Genomic DNA, 22,583 nt, shown 5'->3' with positions numbered 1-22,583 from the left:
TAAATATATATAAAAAATTTATTTGTGTAAACATTAGTTATATGTTATAATTTAAGTATGTTAGTTAAAAAATTCATAACAAGTAGAAGAATGTATCTCTTATTCTAACAATGTGGGTTGAATTTATACTCGACTAAAAATCTTAACAAATTTTATAATTCCACTAAAATTCATAACAAATTTTATAATAATAGAACTAAAAAAATTCATAACAAATTTCATTACATATTCACTTTAATGAATGTATATCGAAGCATATGAAATTAATGTTTATTGTATATAAACATTAACAAATTTTATAATTCTACTAAAATTCATAACAAATTTTATAATAATAGAACTAAAAAAATTCATAACAAATTTCACTACATATTCACTTTAATGAATGTATATCGAAGCATATGAAATTAATGTTTATTGTATATAAACATTAACAAATTTTATAATTCTACTAAAATTTTTAACAAATTTTATAATAATAGAACTAAAAAAATTCATAACAAATTTCATTAGATATTCACTTTAATGTAATGAATGTATATCAAAGCATATGAAATTATATATATAGCTTTATGGGTCGAGAAGCCAAAATTATGCTTCTTGACCCATCTCGACCCACGCGACCCACCAAAATTGGGTCGTTATACTCGACCCAATTTTCTGACGAGTCATTACCCTCGACTTAGTTTTGATTGAAATTGATATAATCGTTAACACATAAAATTAAATTACCAAATTGAATGTACTGCACCAAATATTCTATCTCTTTCTCATTTAAAAATGATACAATCTTCTTACAGATTTCAACGTATCTTGATCCTAAAGTTAACTTGCATTCAAAAAATTGATTTCTTCGAAGTTTAGCGAGAAAGTAAACCTGTACAAAAAAAAAAACAAACAAAAATATTATTAGTTGTATAAATTTAAAACAAAACAAAGGTTATTTATTATAAAAATTTAAAATTAATGGGTTGTGTCACGACCCATAGATCGTGAAAAGGTCGTAAAATCTTCACGTCACGACCCCGGGTGGGTCGTGAAGTCACGACCCTGGGTCTTGTGCTTCACGACCCAAAGTTGGGTCGTGAAGCACACTACCTTGGGTCTTGTGTTTCACGACCCAAAGTTGGGTCGTGAAGCACAAGACCCACGACCCATGGGTCGTGAAGCCAAGGGTCGTGTCACGACCAGGGTGAAGTTCTTCATCTTGGGTCGTGAACACTGACGAGACTCAATAAATTTGATATATCAAAATAAATTTTTTTTCAATACATAGTTTTATTTTTGGATTTGTTGCAGAAGAATAATTTATAGATTCCTGGTTAATTGTTAGCCAAAAAATGAGAGGATGAAAGGTTGAGAGGAAAAAGATTTTTTGTGAAGATAAGAAATGAAATGAGATCTAAGATTGAGTCGAGAAAGATGGAAAAATTGAGTCGAATAAGTTTTTTTATTTAATTAAATTATAAATTTTATTATATATAAAATTAAAACACTAATGGAAAAATTAGTTTTTAAACAAATTTTAAACAAAGGATAAAAAAGTAAATTACATTCACTCCCTTTTCCTTAATAAACTCTTCCGTCACTCCCTTTTTCCTCATTTTCCCTACTGTGTTGGGGGTAATTTAAAGCATTTTGGATGAGAAACTTGTAGTTTTAAATATGATTGCAAATAAATTTTGATTTTTTTCAATAAAAATAATCGGCTTCTACACTAGAGAATTTTGCTTGACAACGCGTGGTTAGTTTTTGAATATGGTTTGTTCGACGAGGAATGAATCAAGGTTATGTGCATCTTATTCCATCGATGGTTCAAATATTGAGATGTTTGAGGGATCAGTGATACGAGGGTCTATAGACACACTTGTCCAATACACTCTTGTAAATGTTTTCGCTAAAGTCAAACCACAATGGCTGTCCTAAGTTTCCTTGTTATTTTGGTTGAAGACTTACAATCAGCTTTGAATATTTCTTAAGTGTAGTTCCACTGGCCTAGTATGATCGAAACATCTCTGTACATCATTCATTCATCTCATATTGGCAGTCGCATCTCTATCTCCCAAATGTGCTAGTTTCATGCATACGTACACATTTGGTCCTTGAGATATATGATATACCATGTTCATGTTGGTGAGGTTTGTACCTCATGGTACTTAATATTTAGAGAACCTTTATATAACATGTAGAGTTGTAATAATAAATCTAATATCTGCAATGCGTTTTTCTGTTCTATGGCTGCATATTCCAGAAGCCCATTCACAGGGGTGTCATTGGGAATACACTTATGATGGAGGAGTCAGGACGTCGGAAGGTTAACCATGGGGTAAGCACTCTTCAACTCTTACGACTATTTTGATGGATTCATTTATTCTCTTTATGTTCTATTTTATTTCCTTTGTTATTTTTTTCCGTGCTTGAAGTATAGATAATGCGTAATATAAATATACATAATTGCCCTGTTGATTTTGGTTTATTCTGTAGGATCTTTATGTGCTAAGGTTCTACAATCGGTTGGATGAAAGCAAAAAGGGAGAAGTGAGTGATAGTTTTATTACATTTGAGACATTAAAGAAAGTGAATTGGAATATATGAGAAGACAATCATCACTGATGCTGTAGTCGCTATCATAATTATCTGCATTTGCATTATTATGTTCCACTTTCTCTCAAGTTCTGAATAGTTATCTATAATTTTTCAGCAAAGAGAAACTAACCTATCAGCCTCATTAACAGTACATATTTTTTATAATAACTTCGTCAAACGTCAGTTCTAATTTTTTTTCCATTTTATGGGTCTCAAACTTTGGGTTTTATATTGAAGTTAATTGGTCAGGAGCAAATGGTCCTATTGACTCAACTGTGAGAATCAACATCTATTAATAAGACCTCATTTCCTTCATATTTCATAATGTGAAATCTTCATCATGTTCTTGCATACTTGCAGCGATCACCAAGCTAAATGATTTCATCTTGAAGATAACCTAATGAACAAGATTTCCGTAAACATGTGTTTAGTTCATGAAGCTGCTTACTCCTAAAGTGTGTAAAGCCTTATTGTATGTATTTGGGCTTTTGCTCTGGATGCTATCGTCATGTTACTGCCAGTTACTTTTAAATTGTAGTACTGTTATAGTTTAGGTTGCTCACATTGAATAAAAATTGACTGCTGCAAGATTGCTTGTGCTACTGCTGGTGATGCCCGGAATTGGATGGAAGCATTTGATCAGGCTAAGCAACAGGTAAGTGATATGCTTTTCAGACACTTTTCTTGTGCATGAAATTGTGAGATTAGTATTTCATTATTATGATGCCGACTTTACTTCACTTTCACTCATATTCTTTTAATATTAAACTGTTATATTTATGGCTATTTTTTTGAGCCTCGGAGGATTTTTTCGACATTCTGAGAGATGTGTTGGAAAACATTAGGAAATTGTTTTATAAATTGTGTGTTTATGTTTTTCTAAAGATTTTTATGACGCTGAGTTGCAGATTGCAGTTGATGTTGGCATATAGCCATTCAACATGTCTATGCATTTTTCATTAATAGGTTTGATTTACAATGTAATACAGATATCTGTTTTTTGTTCTAATTGAGAAATTAGGTCCATTATAAATATAAGATACTCTCCGTACACGTTTCCCTATAGCAAAGGTATCACACTATAAAATTGATTTTGAAATTTCGGATAATTATTCTGCTCACGCATCTCACTAATGTTGTACTGAAGGTAGAGTATGAGCTTTCAAGAGACAGAAGCGTGAGAAACAAGCTAAACATGGAGGATGAGTATGTTTACTCACTCCTTAAATATTTTTGCGTAATTCGTATTCAGAGAATTAAAGTCTTCTTTTTGTCATCGTGAAGTACTTCACCAGATCAATCCTGAGGAATAATAAACTTCCCATGTCATTATATATTACTTTGTTTCTACTCCTTCATGATAACATCAAGGTTAAAATTTTGAGAAGAGATCAACCACAGTAAAATATTCGAACTGCTTTGCTTTTTGATCTTAGAATAATATTAATTCTGAATGATCATGTGTAGTATGGATGTTGGCCACGCAGTTCTAGATACAAAAATTCCATTGTAATCTGTTATTTACTCGTATACTTTATCTTTCAGGCTTACAATTACACTTTGAGCTATATGAGTTATTCACACAAAATGTAAGATTGCTTTCTTTTTGGAAGGATTAACCTGGAGGAACGTCGCCCTAGAGTAAGGCGTTATGTGCATGGTTTGAAGAAGCTAATAAGGATTGGGCAAGGTGAGGCAGCATTATGTGGTTGGCATTCTTCTTAGTGGCCTTAATTGGGTCGTGGGTATGGAATTTATAGGACTTTATATACTTGTATTGATATATTTAGAAGATTGTTAGAGAGATATTCTCCTTATCAAAATGTCGGCATTGCTTTTAATTTTTTAAACATCATCTCCGTGGGGCTTGTTTGCATAAACATGTGTGAAAGTAATTGTTCTTGTTTCCTGTTATCAGCTGGTTAAATAAGAATAAATATTCTAGATCAAAGGTCTTGTGTTTCGATTAGCTTTTACCTTGTCTTTAATGTTTCAACGAAGAAGTTTCATAAAAATTGCCCATTTGCCTTTGTTTTAAACCATGAAATTACCCTTTTTTAAAATCGTAGCTCTTATTCTTCAATGTTATATAAGTGCCAAAATATCTCAAGTGTGTGAAGCATTTTTCATGCGTACCTATATTTTGTTTTGTTAGCTATCATGGAATTGTCCTATGGTTGGAGCAGGCCAACATATCTTTTTCTGTGATTTATTTTGGCCAATTTTCTGTTCTATGATTAGAAATATCAAATATTATTTTGTGCTTACTTTTACTTCTCTGTAAACAGGGCCTGAAATGCTTTTGCGCAAAACCTCAGACTTAGGTTCTGGTGGTAGATTGGATGCATATTTTGATGCCGATGGTGGAGATGTGGTTGAAGCTTATGAATGGAAATGTGTCCGTACAATTAATGGTAAAAGTTTAATATTTAATCTAAGATAGTGCGCTGGCATTATCTTTCTGAACTTAAAAACCAAAATAAAATTTAAGTATGAAGGAGCTTTTCTTCTGTAACATATGTTTGAGTGGGTAGGACGATGTTGACACACATGCATACAGATGTACACAAGTTTACACATCCTTGAACATCTAAATGTGTGTTCTCTGATGGCTTAAACGTCTTGACAAAGTGGCTAATCAGTGTTGAACATAGAACATTCACTAAATTGGATTCGAATGAATGTAGTTAGGGGTTCATGAAACTGTTGCCAATCTTTTCCCTAGGATTACTAACCTGTTGGTTCCTGTTGGGATATAAGGTATTGGTTTGATGATGGGAACCAGCCAATAAATGAAATAAACTAGAGGCTAGCTGAACAGACACCTTGAGAGAAAATTTATAGCATCTCATTTATTTTAATTAGTATGACACATGTATAACTTATTGTAGATTGCAGAGGCCAGCATACTGCATCTTAAAACTGAAATCTTTAGTTACTGAAAATTGAACTGCTATCTGTTGTAGGAGAGATCTGCAGTTTTATTTACAGAACTTGGAAATATGGTGTTAAATTACTTCACAATATCTGGCAGTTTAATTCGGAAAAGTTTTCTATTAAATGCTTCTATGCTGTCTGCGGTTTACTTGAGCTCCACGCCTGCACATTTTGTTTATCTATTTTTTCCTCTTCGAAGTTGTCCTGTAGATAAAATTGAAATATATAGGTTGTAGACATGGATATAGGGGCTTCTTAACCTTTGCTTAAACAAATCTGGATGTCTAAAAGTGATAATCAGCTGCATTTGGAAGTCAGACACCCAGTTTAAAAGTGGAATTCTTGGTTTTTAGATTCGTTGAAATTTTAGCCTGACACAAATACTAATGTCTCTACGGATATCTGATAGTAATTGCGAAAAAACTTCATGAAAATATTGAAATGGAGGAATGCCTTAATTGAGAATAGGAAGCAAAGAGGATTTGATCAATTGTGGACTTGAACAAAGATTCTTGCTTTGAGATATTATTTGGTGTATATAAGAATTGTATAAAAATGGAGGAATGCCTTATTTGAGAATAGGAAGCAAAGAGGATTTGATCAATCGTGGGCATGAACAAAGATTCTTGTTTTGAGATATTATTTGGTATATCTAAGAATTGTATCCTACTTAGAGAACTGTGCCTAATATACGTTCTCGACATTCTTCGGGTTTCAGGTGTGAGAATATTTGAAGATGTGGCCCACTCAAAGGTAGACAGTTGATCAAAATGTCAGTTTAATTGTCATCTTGTGCATATTCCTAACATCTGTTAACACATCATTCTACTCGTGGTTTATTTTGGAACGGAGACGACAATGCATCTCTTTTCATGTTAAATTCTACTGTGGATTTTGGCATGATAATTTCATCGAATTTCTTACTTCTTTTGAAGAGTGGCAAAGGCATTCTTGTCAAAGCTGTTGGTGTTGTAGATGCCAGTGCGGATACCGTTTTTGAAGTTGTATTGAGTACTGAGCGACACACGAGATATGAGTGAGTTGGCCTGATTAATGAATTAGGTTTTTGCCTTTTCCACTGAAAAATAGTTGATGGATCTTTTACAGGTGGGATTCATTAATAGGTGACTTGGAGTTGGTTGATTCCATAAATGGACACTATGATGTTGTGTATGGGACATTTGATCCGCGTTATCTAACTCGGTATGCTTATTTTGCACAACTTTCATAGAAGAATTCCAACATTTTTATTTATTGCATAACTTTCCACCCTCTTGGCTTCACGTTAGAAGGTAACTGATACAAGAGAGAACATAATCAAAGATTATATTACCATAGTATGCTGCTAATTTGAAACTTATTCAAAGGGCTGTTTCCTTTGTTTGCGGACCCTTGAAGGCTTGAGTTTATGCCAAAGTTATTTGACTATGTTGAGTGATAGTGTCATACTTTGACTTTTACCATTTTTGGAGTTTGTACTGCCTTATGTTTAAATATTATCGGCTATCACTTTGTGGAACTGACTTTCATCTAAACTGAAAGTAAACTGTTTCAACGCATTTTGTCAATAGACTTTGCAAATAATTTGTGTGCTGAGAGTTGGTAGCTGCATCCATATGTGTTTTTTTCAAGGTGTTCCCCTTCTATGTAATAACCCAGATCTTTATGATTACACGAAAGTGTAATTTAAATAACAAAGAAGCTTATAGCAGCTGCATGATATTACTGACTTGGATTCACTCAATCGGAAGGCTGTAGCCTTTTCTTCCTGTTTGATTTTGTGGGTTTTTTTAAAGTCTTATCATGTAAAATTGCATTCTTTATCTCTTTGTTCATTGTTTCAATCCATTTCATGATGAGAAAGTGATGTTTTTTTGCTGTTATTTTCTTTTCATATCATTGATTTTCTTTTCTATGATGCAGGTGGAAGTCAAAAAAGGATTTTGTCTTTTCAAGGCAATGGTTTCGTGGACAAGATGGAACATACAGTAAGCATCTGCTATTTCGTGGCTTCTCCATGCTTACATTCAGTTAGCTTCACTTGATGCATAATCATCACGCTTCAATACCCATACACATTCATTTTATGTTGTTGAACTTTGTTAAGAGATTTAGAAATTTATATAAGCTAGTGATTCCATCAGTTCGTCGTTCACAATACTTTCCTAAGATGTACTGTCAAAATAGTGGATCAATGTCTCCCAACTCTACTTGCAGCAATATCATCTTTCTCGAGTCTATTTCGAGTGTTGAGAGCCATTCTACAAATTTGTTATCCGTGATTCTTTCCATACAAATATTTTGTCCAGGATGTTTTATAATAGTTTAATTTTAGAATACATTTGGCTTGCTGAAGATGGAAAATAGATGTTTCTGTGTTATTAATCTGGAATAATATCAATTTTGTTATTTGCAAATGGCTGTCGTTCCTGGATTTGAGTACTACATGCAGTTTAAATCTACTAATGTTTCCTAAAATTCTAACTATTTTGTGATTGACAGTTTGTATTCATTTATTTGCGCAGCAATCCTGCAGTTTCCCTCTGTACACAAGAAGCGGCCATCAAGATCTGGATACGAACGCACAAAAATTAACCGTAAGATGATTCAATATAAGCAACATGAATTTTCAATATTATATAATCATTTTCCGTATCAGAATTAAGTATATGGAACTGGAGACTCAATTCGTCTATATGCTTTATTTTTTTCGCTTAAATTTTTCCTGAAAGAATTGAAGTTAAACTCATTGGTAACTGCTGGTGTATGCGTCACATGAGATGTGATGCCCAACTTTCATACTTTTGGAAGTCAATGCAGATAACATGATTGGGCATTGCCTCTCTTTTTGATTTTCCGTTTTGTTTATCAAATATTCTGAAGCATTGACATGAGACTAGCAGGTAATTGCCTGCTTAGACGTTGTATGTTAATCACATAATTGGAGATTGCTTGAAATTTCAAATTGAATCATCTCCATTAGCCTTGTTGCATGCACTACTTGTAGCTTAAGAAGAAGCTGTTCTATCCAGCCACCACTGCCTACTTGAGGTTGAATCATGTATTAAGCCAGCTGACTGTCAAATACTATGTTCCTCTGGATTCTCATTTGAAATAGATTTTCAATCTGTTGGTTATATAGTTTTCCCACGGGTCAAATGATCTTAAGGTGAAAGTTATCTTGCATCAAATCTCAGATTTACTTTCCTAATAATAGCAGTTATGCGTGAGATCCAAACTGTAATTCCTTCTACGTGACTTTGTATTTTATGGGTGCTTTGTCAGCACTTTCATGTGTAGCTCAAGGTTTTTCGTTTTCGATTGACCTTTAAATACTGTATGGCAGATAGCTCGGTACTCATTAATTTTTCAAGTTTGCAGCAATGCCAATGCCTGGTAGTTACCTTTTCGATTTGCTTTACTATGTAGCTTCCACATGGGAAATTAGTAATTTAAGCACATCTTCATCAGCAAAAACTGTTAGATGTCTTGTGACACAAACACTGGAGATAAACCCCAAAGGCTGGCTTAAATGGAGGAATAATCACTGCCAGAAGTTTGAAAAGACTGTTCCTTATGCATTGCTGAGTCAAGTGGCAGGTTGGCAATATTTTTTTATCTGGATTTACACAATGTTGTGAAACATTACTGAGAGGAGTCCCTTCCAACCATTATCTGATTCCTGTCTGTTTTTCTGACTGGTTTCTAATTTTCTATTGTTCAGACTGTTACCACATCCTCATAAAACTGGATTTCTCGTAAATATTATATTAGTCTTTCTTTTTTATATGTAATCATAGTTAGGTTGAAGTTCAAATATAACTGCCTCCATGATTTCTTTCTCATTATTGTCCAAAATTTGAGAAATATAACCATTGTGTTTCTTAATTATATGAATGGCTGGTATAATGAATGATCCTTATTTCTTCTTTTGAAACCTGTGATATAAAACCTAAAGTTCCATTTAGAAGTCCATTAGTTGCCGTCAATTCCTTTTATCCCCTTAAGTGATTCAACTCCGCTTCGCAATGCCTTACCTTCATCTATCTGGATTCTCTTCTTCTGCTCTGCTTATGCTCTACTTCAGGTCTCAAGGAATATGTCGCAGCAAATCCAATACTTACATCAGAGTCATCTACGACGGTAGTTCATACAACTGTATCCGATCATTCTGGGTCCTTCAGTGAATTTGAGGATGCAGAAACAGCAGATGAGTTTTATGATGCAATTGCCACTGATTCTTCATCAGATGATGATAGCGATGATGAAATAGGAGTTAATAAGGTTATATTCCTTGGTTGGTTTTGAGAATACCGTATCATCTACTTTAAAGGACTACATGTTTTTTTAAACTTTTGCCATTTTCGCCAGGGCAAAAAAATTAAGCTGAAGAATGTTTCATGGGCTATAGCAAGTTTGGCACTAAAGAAGGTTTCAGGTATTTTTATCCAATCGCTCTATTATAGAATTTTTTTTTTCTGATATTTTTTTCCTTCTTAACAATAAATTAATTTTTGCATTTATAAGTATTCTTCAAGCATATCTCTAATTGATTTATACAGACACAGACTCAAGTAATCATTTGAACTCAAATGTACCTCCCATCAACCTCGATTCAAGTCAGTTTCAAGGGTCCATGAGTAGAGCAAAGGATGAAGCTGATAAGAATTGCTGGTCTTCTCCAGATGGTTCTGGATTCATGATAAGAGGGAAGACATACTTGAGAGATAGCATAAAGGTCTATTCATTATTTTATATACAATGTTTCTCTGGAAATTTATATTCCATATCTCTGTAATTATGGTGATGTTAAATCGAATTTCCCCAGCCAACCTAATTTTTTTGCATGATACAAGTGGCATTGAGGGTTAAAATCGGAAGGTTTCCTGTATATGGTACAATGTAGGATGACCAATTCTTTAATGCAAGGCTGTTGGCTTATACAATTAGTTGGAAAACTAGAAATTTGATAAAAGTTGAAGAAAAAGAAGAATAGAATAGCAGAAGAGATTGCTTTTAAAAGCTGTAAAATCATAGAATCTCTTTAATGACTACCAAGGATATCTATTGAAGAAAGTTAATGAATTCTCACCATTAAAATTGCTATACTTCAAATAGTTTATTGTTCTTTGATTGATTAAATTTATCAAAGCTGTTTCATAATTATAAACCTCTTTAAACCTAAATCTCATGTAAATAACTAGGAAACACTATGATTAAGGTGACAAGTTCGACTTAACTCAGTAATTCACAACCAGCTCTCAAAATGAAAAAAATCAGAAACATTGAGTTCTGGAAAAAAGTAATAAAATACTGAAATTGACAAATATCCAGAAAAAGATACTGAATACCTTGTGCATCATCCGCAGTATAATATGTCGATACTGAAAGGACTATTTTACGAGCTATGCACCAATCACCGTCCCTTGAAGCTGAAAAGTGATGATGATTTCTCTTTAGGTGTTATATCTTATTTTTTTAGCATTCTAATAAAAGTTCCTGATTCTGTATCGATAAAATGTGTCAATTTAAAATCGTAACATGAAAAATATTTACTGGGAAAAGCTCAAATCTGAATTCAAATGCGAACTGTGATAAACTTAGCAGTTAATTCAATGATTGTATGCGTGCATGTGTTGAACATGAATTTATTTTATATAATGAGGATACTTTTATATCTCAAGTTAGGTTTTATGGACATTAAAGTCCTTTCTTAGAGTTGTTATTTATTAGTTATCACGAAGAGTAAGAATCTAGCTTTCTGGTAGTTAATTAGATTTTCAGTTATTCTGGTCTATATTCTGGACAAGAACTTCATGGGTATTTCGGGTTATATTTATCTGATATCTGTAGTCATCTAGGATTAGTTTAGAATTATTTAGTTACTGATTTTTGTTTTCTTGCGAGAGTGTACAAGGCCATCTTTCCCTGATTGCTTATCCGTCTGCTACCGTTGCCATTCATGCTTTTTAATCTTTAGTGTTAAGTTCCCATTATGAAGCTGGAGTACATCTAGTCCATTTACAAAGTAGACCCATCTATGTACGATGAACTGTTCCGCAAGGATGTCTGTAGCACAAGTCACAACACTAGTTCAATTTTTTTTGCTTTGGTTCTTTTATATTTATTTATTTTCTCTCATACTTTAACCACAACCATCTAACATTTTCAAAATTGTGCTTCCTGATCCAGGTAAAAGGTGGCGAACCTCTTCTTACGCTCATTGCAGTTGACTGGTTTAAAGTGGAAGACTGTGTTACCAGTGTTGCTTTGCATCCTAAAAGCATTGTTCAGGTGGTTTAACACATTGAGATTGCATCATTTCATATTATTGGGAAACATATATTAACCGATTTTCCTGTTCTAGTGTATACTGATTCTCTCAACACTCATAACTGAGAGCTATTGAGCTGTTACAGTTTGAAGTTTCACATTGCTGACCAATGCTGTGCTCTTCTCAAATTGACTTTTGAAATGAAATGCTTTTTAAAGTAGTTGGTTATCTTTCCATGGTCTAAAATAGTAAGTTAGCAACATCATTTTTTCTATAATTATGCTTGTAATAGTTATTTTTGTAATACACGATTTAAGAGTGAAGATACTGGTTGGACATATATTTGATTAATTGATAAAGTAAAGTTAAATCTGTTGCGTTGTCAAAATTGTTTTTCAGACAGCATTCCTTTACTAATTTGTATCTCAATGGCTTGGTCGTCTGGATTACAACAAAAGTTCTATATGGCTTGAAATTCCTCTTCTATCTTTCTGCAATTGCCCTGGTTGAATGAGTTACTCAGTTCATGAAGCTCCATGCATGAATTAATGATGCATTTTCTTTAAGTGCAATGCCATTATAGGATGCGTGGATGTATATCAATGTTCCATGATGTATTTCCACATCGTTTTCTGTCATTATGTATAAACTTGCAGTTAATGGAAATGGAATTAAATTAATTTGCTCTCCTTTTTTGCCGTCACAACTTGATTGTCCCTTCTGATGATAATCATTTCATACAGCTTTTGAGACTTTTATGAAGCTCTTGACATGGTAGAATTTTGATTATCAGCATCTTGTTCGATGATGTTGCACAACTATGTTCTCATGCATCTCCAATTAGTTTTTCGATACATTATTTGTTTTTCTTTTCTGTTGCTTGCATTCTCTCTTATGATAGATCAATGTTGATAGTTATTGTCTGCTTCAACGAAGAATTTGCTAGCTCGAGAATTGTTTTTATTTCACTGATAGAATGTTTCACTAAGATTGTGATACCTAATTCAAGTAAAAATTTCCTTATTTCTTTGTCTCAATTGCAGAGTGAAGCTGGGAAAAAGCTTCCATTCATCCTTGTCATTAATCTTGAGGTGTGCTGATATCTGTTGTCTATTATTTTTCTTGAAAGTACTGTGAAGATAATGTTTACATTCTATATATTTTCTATTAGTTGTCTCAGTCTCATATTATAATATCAACTCCTTTTTATTGTGCATCTCTGTAATTTACTTCAGAAACTCTTTTGCATGCAAATAAGTTTGATACTTGAAGTTTGTGGGAACTAACAACATTTTTTTGTCATACACACTTATTTTTGTGTCCTAGTAGAAAGCTCTTGTGATTTCTAGAACTGAGCCAATGCTCATTTTATGCTGGGGCATATTATTGTGCAAAAAAGTTGTAAAGAAAACTTATAATGTAGTTTAGTTGCACAGAAGTGCTAATTGAAGCTGGAAAATTCTTCTGCTTAATCTCCATGATATTGTAGATTTTTTCCTCTTATTCCTTGTAGCAACTTTTTTTTTTTTTAAAATTGAATATTTTACACTGGTTTACTTTATCAGGTTCCAGCAAGACCGAACTACAGCCTGGTTATTTATTTTGCTGCAGACAGGCCCATAAACAAAAGTTCTTTGTTGGGTAAATTTGTTGATGGCACTGATATGTTTCGTGATGCAAGATTCAAGCTTATTCCTAGCATTATTGAGGTAGCCCTATTTCCCTACCTCAGGAATTGGTGTCTTTTTGTGAGCCATGCCTGACATTCTCATAATTTATCTAAATTTCTTATAACAGGGATACTGGATGGTAAAGCGTGCTGTTGGAACGAAAGCTTGCCTTCTGGGAAAGGCAGTAACATGCAATTACCTTAGGCAAGATAATTTTCTGGAGGTGAGAAATCAAACTTTGTTCCTAGCATCATGCTAAAGTATGGTGACTTTTTTTCACAATTCTGCATCTAGTATTGCTGGTTTTGAGCCGATTGAGTTAAACATAAGTATTTTGGGTGTCATTTTTCACATTACTCTGTGAATGAGTGCAAGTAGTTCACTGCTTATTGAATTGGTCGATTGCTACACACTTTGTATGTTTCTTCCTCATCGGTTGCTATTTTTGTTACAGTTTGTATTTTTCTGGAAATGTTTTGATATTATCAACCTTATGGGTGAACTAGCTGACAAGCTAATGCTGCTTGACTGGCTAGTTAGTCCTGTGAAACGAATCAGTGGAGCTTTTGGCTTGGCCTGACCTGAGATTTACCCAAAACATCAAACAGTAATTCTTATAATTCTTAAACTTGATTGCAAGAATGGTAGAGCTGATACCATGTTTCTACTAATGTGGCAGATAGGCTGAACAAATTTTATGGTACCTATAAAAAAAAATTCAAAATTATTGTTGGCAACTAGAATCACCAGGATTTCTTTGGTCAGATTATCATTGAGACTTCTCCAATGAGCCTTGTGGACTGGAAAGCGACATATTAGTGGAACTGTAATATTTTTACTTATTTATAATTCTTTTATCTTACTCGATGAGTGGACTAGGTTGCACTCCCATGATAACTTCCATGTGTCTTTTTTGTTTTGCTGCATTTGCAACTTATCAGCTACAAAGTTTTTCTAGTATAGAATATGGTGGTCTTTGACATTTTTACCCATCCTGCAGATTGACGTAGATATTGGCTCATCATCCGTAGCAAGAAGTGTCATTGGCCTTGTCCTTGGATACGTCACAAGCATTGTTGTTGATCTTGCAATAGTCATAGAGGTCGGTGTATTGTTGTTTCCTCCCTTTGCCACTTTCACTTTGTTTTACTGAAAAAAATTGAATCGATATAAAGAATCTAAGTTGTCATCGAGGGGAAAATTTTTCCCTATTTTTAATATAAAATAGAATATATATTCTCCTCTTTCCGATCAACTTTGAAGTATAAATTTCATTCTCTTTTCACCAAAAACTCATTCCAGTGGCTTACCTTTTATATCAGCCAAACCTTTTCAACGTTGTGGGTTCCTATTGTCTACAAAGGGGTGACTTTATGTTCTTCGGTGTTTTTGCTTGTTGTAATGTGATATTCATATCTTTTATTTTGTCTTTTTTTTTAACACGTTATTGCTAAATTAGAGCATTCTTGTCTTTGGCTGCGGCATGTATTTTAGCAACTACACAAACCTTTATGTCCCCTTATAAATCTTAGCAAGTCCACTTTTTACGAATAGATTTGAACTCCAATAATTCTGAACGTGTTTGCGAAAACTAAACACTTTCATATCTTCTGTGTTTGTGGTGACGTGATGACAAATTAGTCCAGGTTCTCAGTAAAAAAGAGTAGAGCATTGTTTTTTAGCTATATGAAAGTTAAACAAACCATGATTTCAGTAAGATACTTGTCACTGAATGTCTTATAGCTTAAATCACTGCCTTAGCTTCCAGTTTAACTAAGGAATAGAGATAGCTCGTAAAGCATGCATGTTACTTGTAAAGAACATTTCGTCTCTCTTTATCTCAGGCAAAAGAAGAGGCGGAACTGCCAGAATATATTCTTGGAACTGTTAGGCTGAATCGTTTTCGGCTTGATTCTGCTGTAGCCTTGAAGGTTTGAGGTCACCAATTCATGCTTACATGTTCGATAAACATAACACTGATGATTTTTGTCTACTTTATACTAGAGTACAAGAATTGGTACAAGCAGATATATTAACACTATGATTGTTAAGGCCATCATTTGTACATTTTCTGGCTTGTCATTGTGTACTGCGTTTGGATTGTGAAAGGTTGTATCTAGATAGGCTTTTGGATCAATTTTCAGTGTTAGCTATCTGTGAAAGTTGTTGCTGCTGAACTCAGTTAATACTCTTGTAATACTGCTTTAATTGACTCAGAACTTTAGTTTTTATCGTAGTTGGGGATATTACAAATGGAAAAGTATTCGGTGCTACTCTGACTCGTTCAAATTATTCATAAAATATCAATCTCACGTGTCTTTTTGTAGAATCTATGCCAATCTAGCGTTCATCTCTCTCTCATATATATAGTATAGATCAGTACTCTACGCAAATAAGTGAAAATTATATAGCATATGTGAATGTCATAGCATAAGGTCTTGATGTTTATACAGAGATATAATAATTTCTATCGTGTAAAAATGATAGTAAGCTCTATAAAATTTTAAAAGTTTAGTTTTCTGGTATGGATTTATATTTGGTTACAAATTTCAATAATAGTAATACGACAAATGCTTGTAATGTTAATTGTTACATGGATAACATTAAAAAGGACTGGAATATAGTGTATTGGAAATAGTTTAAAGAAAAAATTAATTGTTCATACGATTAAGTTGGCCAAATGAATTAAAGTACAATTTGTTATGATCAGAGATGAAAACAAGTGGAAATATGTCATAATTTTCTTATTTAAAAATATATATTTCAAAAAAAATTATGAACCTTATTTTTTGAATAGAGCTTGGGTAAATGAGATTAAAATCTATATAAGAACAATGAAGTGAAAGTTTTTGAAGAACTAAAACTCCTCGCGACTCTAAAAATTAGGCCAATATTGTAAATAAATTATCCTCCCTAGCTAAAAAAATTCATGAAAATTCATTTTTTTTTAAAAAAAATTGCACTCTTCAATTTTTGAAGTGATGTTCAACACATAAACACTCCAAGTTGGAAGCATTTATTGATAGTTTATTTTTCAATTTTTTTTAAAAAAATTTTTAACAAGAATATTTGAACTAATGCATATTTTATTGTTCTTTTAATCCATTCAATTTGATTTTATTAATAGTTATCAAATTATAATTGATGGATTTTTATTGAAAAACCTAGTCTTAATTGCTAAGAATTGAAGGGAACTCTTGCTTGCTACATAACAATGTACAAAAAAGTCTGCAATAAATTTTATTTCCCGTCGCTTTTGAAAGAAAAGTAAATGTGAAACAGAATGCTTTCATTATTAAATAATTAAAAAACTGAATGCTTTCATTATTAATTAATAAATAATTAAAAAACTGAATAAAAGTTGACGTTGATTTGACCAAAAAAAAAGACAACAAATCACCCTGTTGTTGGTAGTCCTGACCAAAATATTCTTAAAACAAATTAAAATTTTCAATTTAAAATTTTAAAAATTATATTTTAAAAATTATTATCAATTTTATAATATTTTATTTATGAGTTTTCGTAGTTTTTTTTTAATAAAGTAATGGTAACATGACAATTATTTTTATAAAATATGAGAGTAATTTCATGTCTTTTTTGTACGATAAATCTAAAAATGGTTGCACGGATAATTTATTTCCATCTTTTGCTATTACCACAAAATCTTGAAATCTTAATTATTCTCATCTCAAAAATAAATAAATAAACACACTTGATTATTCTTATAGAAAACGTATTAAAATGTAGGACACTTAAAACAATAAATTTTTTTTTTTAAAAAAAGAGTAGAGTAAAAAAAATAAAAAAACGAAAACTATTTGTAAACACACAACACATAATTCAATATACTAGTATTAAATATTAGATTCTTATAATAATTATTTTTCATTTTTTTGAGAGATTAATTTTCAAACATATTAATTTTTCCCAATAAATTTCCGTAATAGGTTTTTTTTAAATAAAATTATGATATATTAAAATAAATTCGAATATAATTATTGTCTATTTTTTATTTAACTTATTATTAATTGTTTTATTTAATTCTCACGAAGCCCAAACTCACTCACTCACGCAATTTACAAGCTTGGCAGACTTTGAGTTCACTGCAGGTCAATCTACTGTACTACAACGATCGCCGCAGCCGTGACCGCCTCTATGGACGGCGGCTGCAGCAGCCCGCTCCACAAAAGTCAGCGCGTGGCAGACGGGATTTCGGATCAGTTATCATCTCTTTCTTTAGAGGGTGATGAAGAACATAGAAATATGAAGGAGTTGGAGAAAGACCCCAGAACAATCGCCAGAAAGTAAGAATTTTTAGCTCTTAAAAGTATTAGTTTCTTCATCATGTTACTGCATTTTTTGGGGGTTTTGTTTGATTTTTTTTTTGTCCTTTTGTTTTTCTGTCGTATTTTTTTAAAAAAATTAGAATTATGTATGGGTTAGTAGGAGAAAGAGGGAAAAAGAACAGAAAGGAGATGATAATGCTGGTAGATTTTTTGGCATGGCAGAGCCATATGCGATCAGCACAGCATGCTGTACTGGATTTTGTTGGGAATGGAGCTGGCTGGACTGACGTGGAAAATCCCTGTCTGTTTATCGACATCCTGAACGATCACTTGGGTTTTTTAACGTCCATTTGATAATATGTCGACAGAGAAAAAGAATGCGGAAAGAATTTTCTTGTTGTTATTCCTTGATTATTTCAACCGAGAAAGGAAATTTGTTTCCCATTTTCTGTTGGAAGGTTGTTTTTTATTTTAACTTTTAGATATTGTTTTCTTGGTTCGTTTACGTTCTCTTTGATCTTCCTTTTCTGGACCAAGCAAGAGGTATTGTCATCGTCACCTATAAAGGAACAAAACAAAGAAACTGTTTTAATGGTTTGTTTATACATTGCCTGATGTCATCTTAGTGACAATCTACGATATTAGGACTCCAATGAATTAATTATCCGCCCAAATGTATGTCTGATCCCGAATAGGTTGAGACAGAAAATCAAATCTAATTGATGTTTTGAAATACTCGCAGGTACCAGATAGACCTTTGCATGAAAGCCATGGAGGAGAATGTAATCGTTTATCTGGGAACAGGCTGTGGGAAAACCCATATTGCTGTTTTACTAATTTATGAGATGGGGCATCTGATTAAAAAGCCTCAGAAGAGTGAATGCATTTTTCTAGCTCCGACAGTTGCTCTGGTCCAGCAGGTTTTTTCCAATCCCTTTCTGCGGTCTCCATTTTTTTTTTCCTTTTTGTGGTATATAGATTGTTTTTAATCGTGCACTGATATTAATGTGTGTGGGCCTTTGCTATTTCATTCAAGTATCAACATTACCCTCTTTACCATGAATCATTAGCCTTAGAATTTTTTTTTAATGAGAGCTTACTGTGAAATTATTTGTGTTTCTGTAAAAAATTTCGACAAAATGAAATTAATAAAATTGGAAACACTTTTTTACATGTGGAACAAATGAACTAATGATCTGCTTATTATTTCTGGTGAAACAATATATATGACACTCAAACATGATTGACAATGTATTTATTATTCTGTTTTTGGATTTGGAATTTATTTTATTACTTATTCAAAAAGTATAAGCTTATAAATACTAAAGAGATAGAGTTGTTGCTGTATGAATCTATTTCTTCCCACATAATGAACTTGGCACGGTAAAAATTTACAGAATTGAAATTTTTGTGAACAAGCCATGCTGCAGTGCTCAGGATGTATGACTCTACATTGATAATTGTTTCCCTAGTAATTTATAATTAGCTGACATGTTGTATTGTATCCAAATACAATTTCAGATGTATATTCGTGATCAATCATTTGAGCCCAGCCAGTTCTTTACATTTGGTCATCCTTGTCCTGTAACTTGGAAAAAGGTGACTGAGAAAAACATACATTTTAGATGTTCTGACAAGATAAATGGTGCAAATGCCGAAGTCAGATGTAACAAAGGTCATCACTGGTTGCACAAAAAAGTCATAGCAGATGTTGTTGAGGCACTTATTATAGCTTTTATTGTTGACTCTGGCTTCAAAGCTGCAACTGCATTTCTTAACTGGATAGGCATACAAGTATATTTTTCACCTTCTCAAATTCATAACATCTGCTCGGCTAGTGCCACATTCCTCCCACTTGCCGATCAGATTGATGTTAATGCCCTTGAAAATCTGTTACGGTACAAGTTTTACCAGAAGGGTTTACTTATTCAGGCTTTCGTTCATCCATCTTTCAACAATCATTTGGGAGGTTGTTACCAGGTATTCCTCACTGCTTCTCATGTATTAAAATCTGTAAGTTAATTTTTTTTTTTAATCTCTATTTCTGACACATAATGGATCTCTTGAATCAGAGACTTGAATTTCTTGGAGATGCTGTCCTGGATTATCTGATCACTTCCTATCTGTATTGCAGTTTAATCCTCTCAGAGATCTACGAGAACTTTGTCAATATCATAAATATGACGTGCAGTTTTCTTCAGTAAAGAAAGATGATAAGCTCTCCGTTGAAGCTAAAGTGGATGCAAAAAAGGTTAAGGCAACTGCTTGTGCCACCAATGTAAGCGGAAAAATGGCCAAAAAAATTGCTGCAAAACAAGTATTTGAATGTTTAAAGGTGATTTTTTAAAAATCAATTCACTATATTGTGTTCTCATGTCATTGTTTTCTCTTTCTTTTTTTCTTTTGGACTGTTTCTGTGACATATTAATCATTAGCCCACTGGGTTATGTTCTTTGCTTTGTTCGTAGGCTCAAGGTTACAGAACCAAATCAAAATCACTTGAGGAAGTGCTTAGAAAATGTGAAAAGAGAGAGGCCAGGTTGATTGGGTATGACGAGACTTCCTCACTTGAATCTGTTAAATCTGGTAAGCTGAAAATTCAAGAATCTCCTCGAAGTGATTGTGATGTGAAACTATATCCTCTTAGTGAGGCATCCACCAGTAAGCATGATATTGTTTCGAGACCCTTGAGGCAGCCTTCTTATCGGCACACTGCTTCAGTATCACATGTGACACAAACCATTCACAATAATGGCTGCAATGTTGAATCGCCAGCCAGTCATCTAAATAATGAGTCAGAGCTTGATCCACAGGGAACAGGTGCGCCGACCTGTGCGCCTTCTAAAGTCTTGTTCTCGATTTTCAACTCGTTCTTTAACTGAAAACAAATGCTTTAGGTTCTATCTGTATTGGAACGGCAAAGTCGCGCCTGTACGAGATGTGTGCTGCCAACTGCTGGAAACCACCTATATTTGAATGCTGCGATGAGACTGGTCCAAGCCACTTTAAACAGTAAGTTTTCGGCTCAAGCTATTTGAGTAGTCATTTCTATATATGAAGTCCATTTGTAAGTAGATCGAGTAGCTCAAGTTAAAAAGAAAGTAACCATGGCCTTGTTTTTCTTTGTTTGGAGTTCTCGAAGTAGAATTTTGGGGAAATGTTTAGAGCTCAAGCTTGATTCATTCTCTGTAAAAATCGAGCAAGACAGTCTAGTTATAAGTCGACTCATTTGCGCCTCTAGGAGATTATGTAGTTTTCTCGAAAGATTTCAGTTATGGTGTATCCGTTTTCATATTTTTTAAACTCTCCCCAACCAGAAGAATCTCATTATGCAGAATGGCTCTCGTTTCTTGCAGATTCATCTACAAAATTGTGTTGGACATTGAAGAGATGCCAGAGGAAACTTTCGAGTTCTATGGCGAACCTCGAACAAGAAAGAAAGACGCTGCTGAGAATGCAGCACAAGGGGCGATTTGGTTCTTGAAATGCCAAGGCTACTTATAGGATCGAAAAAGAAACAAGGAAAACTATGCAAACCGATTGATTTGCAGGTGTTTTGATATGAAAATATGAAGTGTGATTAAACTTCAGAAGTGACTCATATTGTGCTGTAGACATCTATCAAGACCTCTGAGTAACAAGACTTCTGTATGAACTAAGTTATAATTTATATCCCCTTAACGTTTGGGTTACTGCAAAGTTATACTTCTTCAATGGTATTGTAATACTATTTATTTATAATATAACACATCCAAGTAAATATTACAAAGTAAAATTTATGAATATAAACAAATCAAAAGTTTATAATGTAATAAATATCTTCAATTCCATGAAATTATGCTACTTCGGCTACATGTTGCCATAATTTATTTTTGTTTTGCCATAAGATTGGGTGCCAATAATATTGAAACAGAGCAAAATATAACAAGAAAAAAACTGCCATAAACTAAATTCATTAAAGTAAATAAAATGAAATCTTTTTTCTGTTACCCAAAAAAATGAAAATAAATAAACCATCACGTTAAAAGACAAGGAAACGATAAAACTATTGATGCATCTCAAATGAGATACACATAAAAAAAATTTTTATCATAATTAAAAAATATATGTTATTTTGTTTTCTATTCAAGTTCAAAAAATTTTAAATGGAAGAAAGGGCATGTAACAAAGCTTGAATTTGCATAAATTTAACAGAATAAATAGTTTCAATTGTAATGAGATGTTGTGAATAGTTGCCTCTGGGAAAAAATGTAAATGTAAGCCATGCATCAATTGATAATAATGGCTGAAAATATTATGAATCAGATTATTAGTAAATCTTACCTTGATACCTTCCAATAACAAATTTTAATAAAATAAATTATCCTTTTTTTCGCGAGCAAGTAAAAATTATTCTTATACTAACTAAAAGTTACACTAAAAATAATAATTATCATAGTATTCATTCTTATATCATTGATGAATGATGACTAATAATCCATTTTCGATTTGAAACACTACTGTAGTATGTAACAAACCCAAAAAAATAAAATAAAAAAATATCCCTCCTCATCCCTTCTTTACGTCCATAAAATCTGGATGTTCCCATTTAATTTTATTATTTTAATTCTCAAAATTTACTTTCAAGAGCACATTTTTTTATTATTAATTTTTTTAAAATTTAATTTTAATAATAATGCGAATGATGTTGTGGTGGACTCTGTAATAATCGCAGGGTCCAGCTGTAGCAGACACCGCAGCTTTTCCACTGCATGTTGTGTTGATGCAGCATCCGTTTAATCAGTTGTTGGTGTGAACAGACTCTGCAAGCGTGTGGTGTTCAATAATTCC

The 22,583-nt window shown here is 32.9% G+C and overlaps 2 protein-coding genes across 2 annotated transcripts in view; both read left to right on the top strand.

Annotated features, from left to right (window-relative positions):
- The window catches only part of LOC140971330 (protein ENHANCED DISEASE RESISTANCE 2-like), an 18,252-nt gene extending 2,514 nt beyond the window's left edge, over positions 1 to 15,738 (top strand). Inside the window, exons 2-22 of the mRNA XM_073433546.1 lie at positions 2,252 to 2,326; positions 2,485 to 2,538; positions 3,176 to 3,241; positions 3,734 to 3,792; positions 4,200 to 4,276; positions 4,875 to 5,000; positions 6,242 to 6,276; positions 6,459 to 6,559; positions 6,631 to 6,726; positions 7,447 to 7,511; positions 8,049 to 8,120; positions 8,953 to 9,123; positions 9,611 to 9,807; positions 9,895 to 9,961; positions 10,086 to 10,261; positions 11,716 to 11,817; positions 12,841 to 12,888; positions 13,363 to 13,506; positions 13,595 to 13,690; positions 14,468 to 14,569; positions 15,312 to 15,738. Of these exons, the coding sequence (XP_073289647.1) occupies positions 2,252 to 2,326; positions 2,485 to 2,538; positions 3,176 to 3,241; positions 3,734 to 3,792; positions 4,200 to 4,276; positions 4,875 to 5,000; positions 6,242 to 6,276; positions 6,459 to 6,559; positions 6,631 to 6,726; positions 7,447 to 7,511; positions 8,049 to 8,120; positions 8,953 to 9,123; positions 9,611 to 9,807; positions 9,895 to 9,961; positions 10,086 to 10,261; positions 11,716 to 11,817; positions 12,841 to 12,888; positions 13,363 to 13,506; positions 13,595 to 13,690; positions 14,468 to 14,569; positions 15,312 to 15,404 (2,022 nt within the window). The 3' untranslated portion in view covers positions 15,405 to 15,738. The remainder of the gene's footprint in view (positions 1 to 2,251; positions 2,327 to 2,484; positions 2,539 to 3,175; positions 3,242 to 3,733; positions 3,793 to 4,199; positions 4,277 to 4,874; positions 5,001 to 6,241; positions 6,277 to 6,458; positions 6,560 to 6,630; positions 6,727 to 7,446; positions 7,512 to 8,048; positions 8,121 to 8,952; positions 9,124 to 9,610; positions 9,808 to 9,894; positions 9,962 to 10,085; positions 10,262 to 11,715; positions 11,818 to 12,840; positions 12,889 to 13,362; positions 13,507 to 13,594; positions 13,691 to 14,467; positions 14,570 to 15,311) is intronic.
- Positions 15,739 to 17,517: 1,779 nt separating this feature from the next.
- LOC140971329 (dicer-like protein 4) lies at positions 17,518 to 21,460 on the top strand. The gene is made up of 7 exons (XM_073433545.1): positions 17,518 to 17,771; positions 18,496 to 18,673; positions 19,275 to 19,733; positions 19,888 to 20,088; positions 20,222 to 20,573; positions 20,651 to 20,765; positions 21,110 to 21,460. The coding sequence occupies exons 1-7, from the start codon at positions 17,623 to 17,625 to the stop codon at positions 21,255 to 21,257; spliced, it is 1,602 nt and encodes a 533-aa protein (XP_073289646.1). The 5' UTR covers positions 17,518 to 17,622; the 3' UTR covers positions 21,258 to 21,460.
- Positions 21,461 to 22,583: the final 1,123 nt, after the last annotated feature.

The sequence above is a fragment of the Primulina huaijiensis genome, chromosome 2 (assembly GCF_012295235.1).
Source record: "Primulina huaijiensis isolate GDHJ02 chromosome 2, ASM1229523v2, whole genome shotgun sequence".
Classification (NCBI taxonomy): domain Eukaryota; kingdom Viridiplantae; phylum Streptophyta; class Magnoliopsida; order Lamiales; family Gesneriaceae; genus Primulina; species Primulina huaijiensis.
The sequence above is the reverse complement of the archived record's forward strand: the minus strand, read 5'-3'. Positions and strand labels throughout refer to the sequence as shown.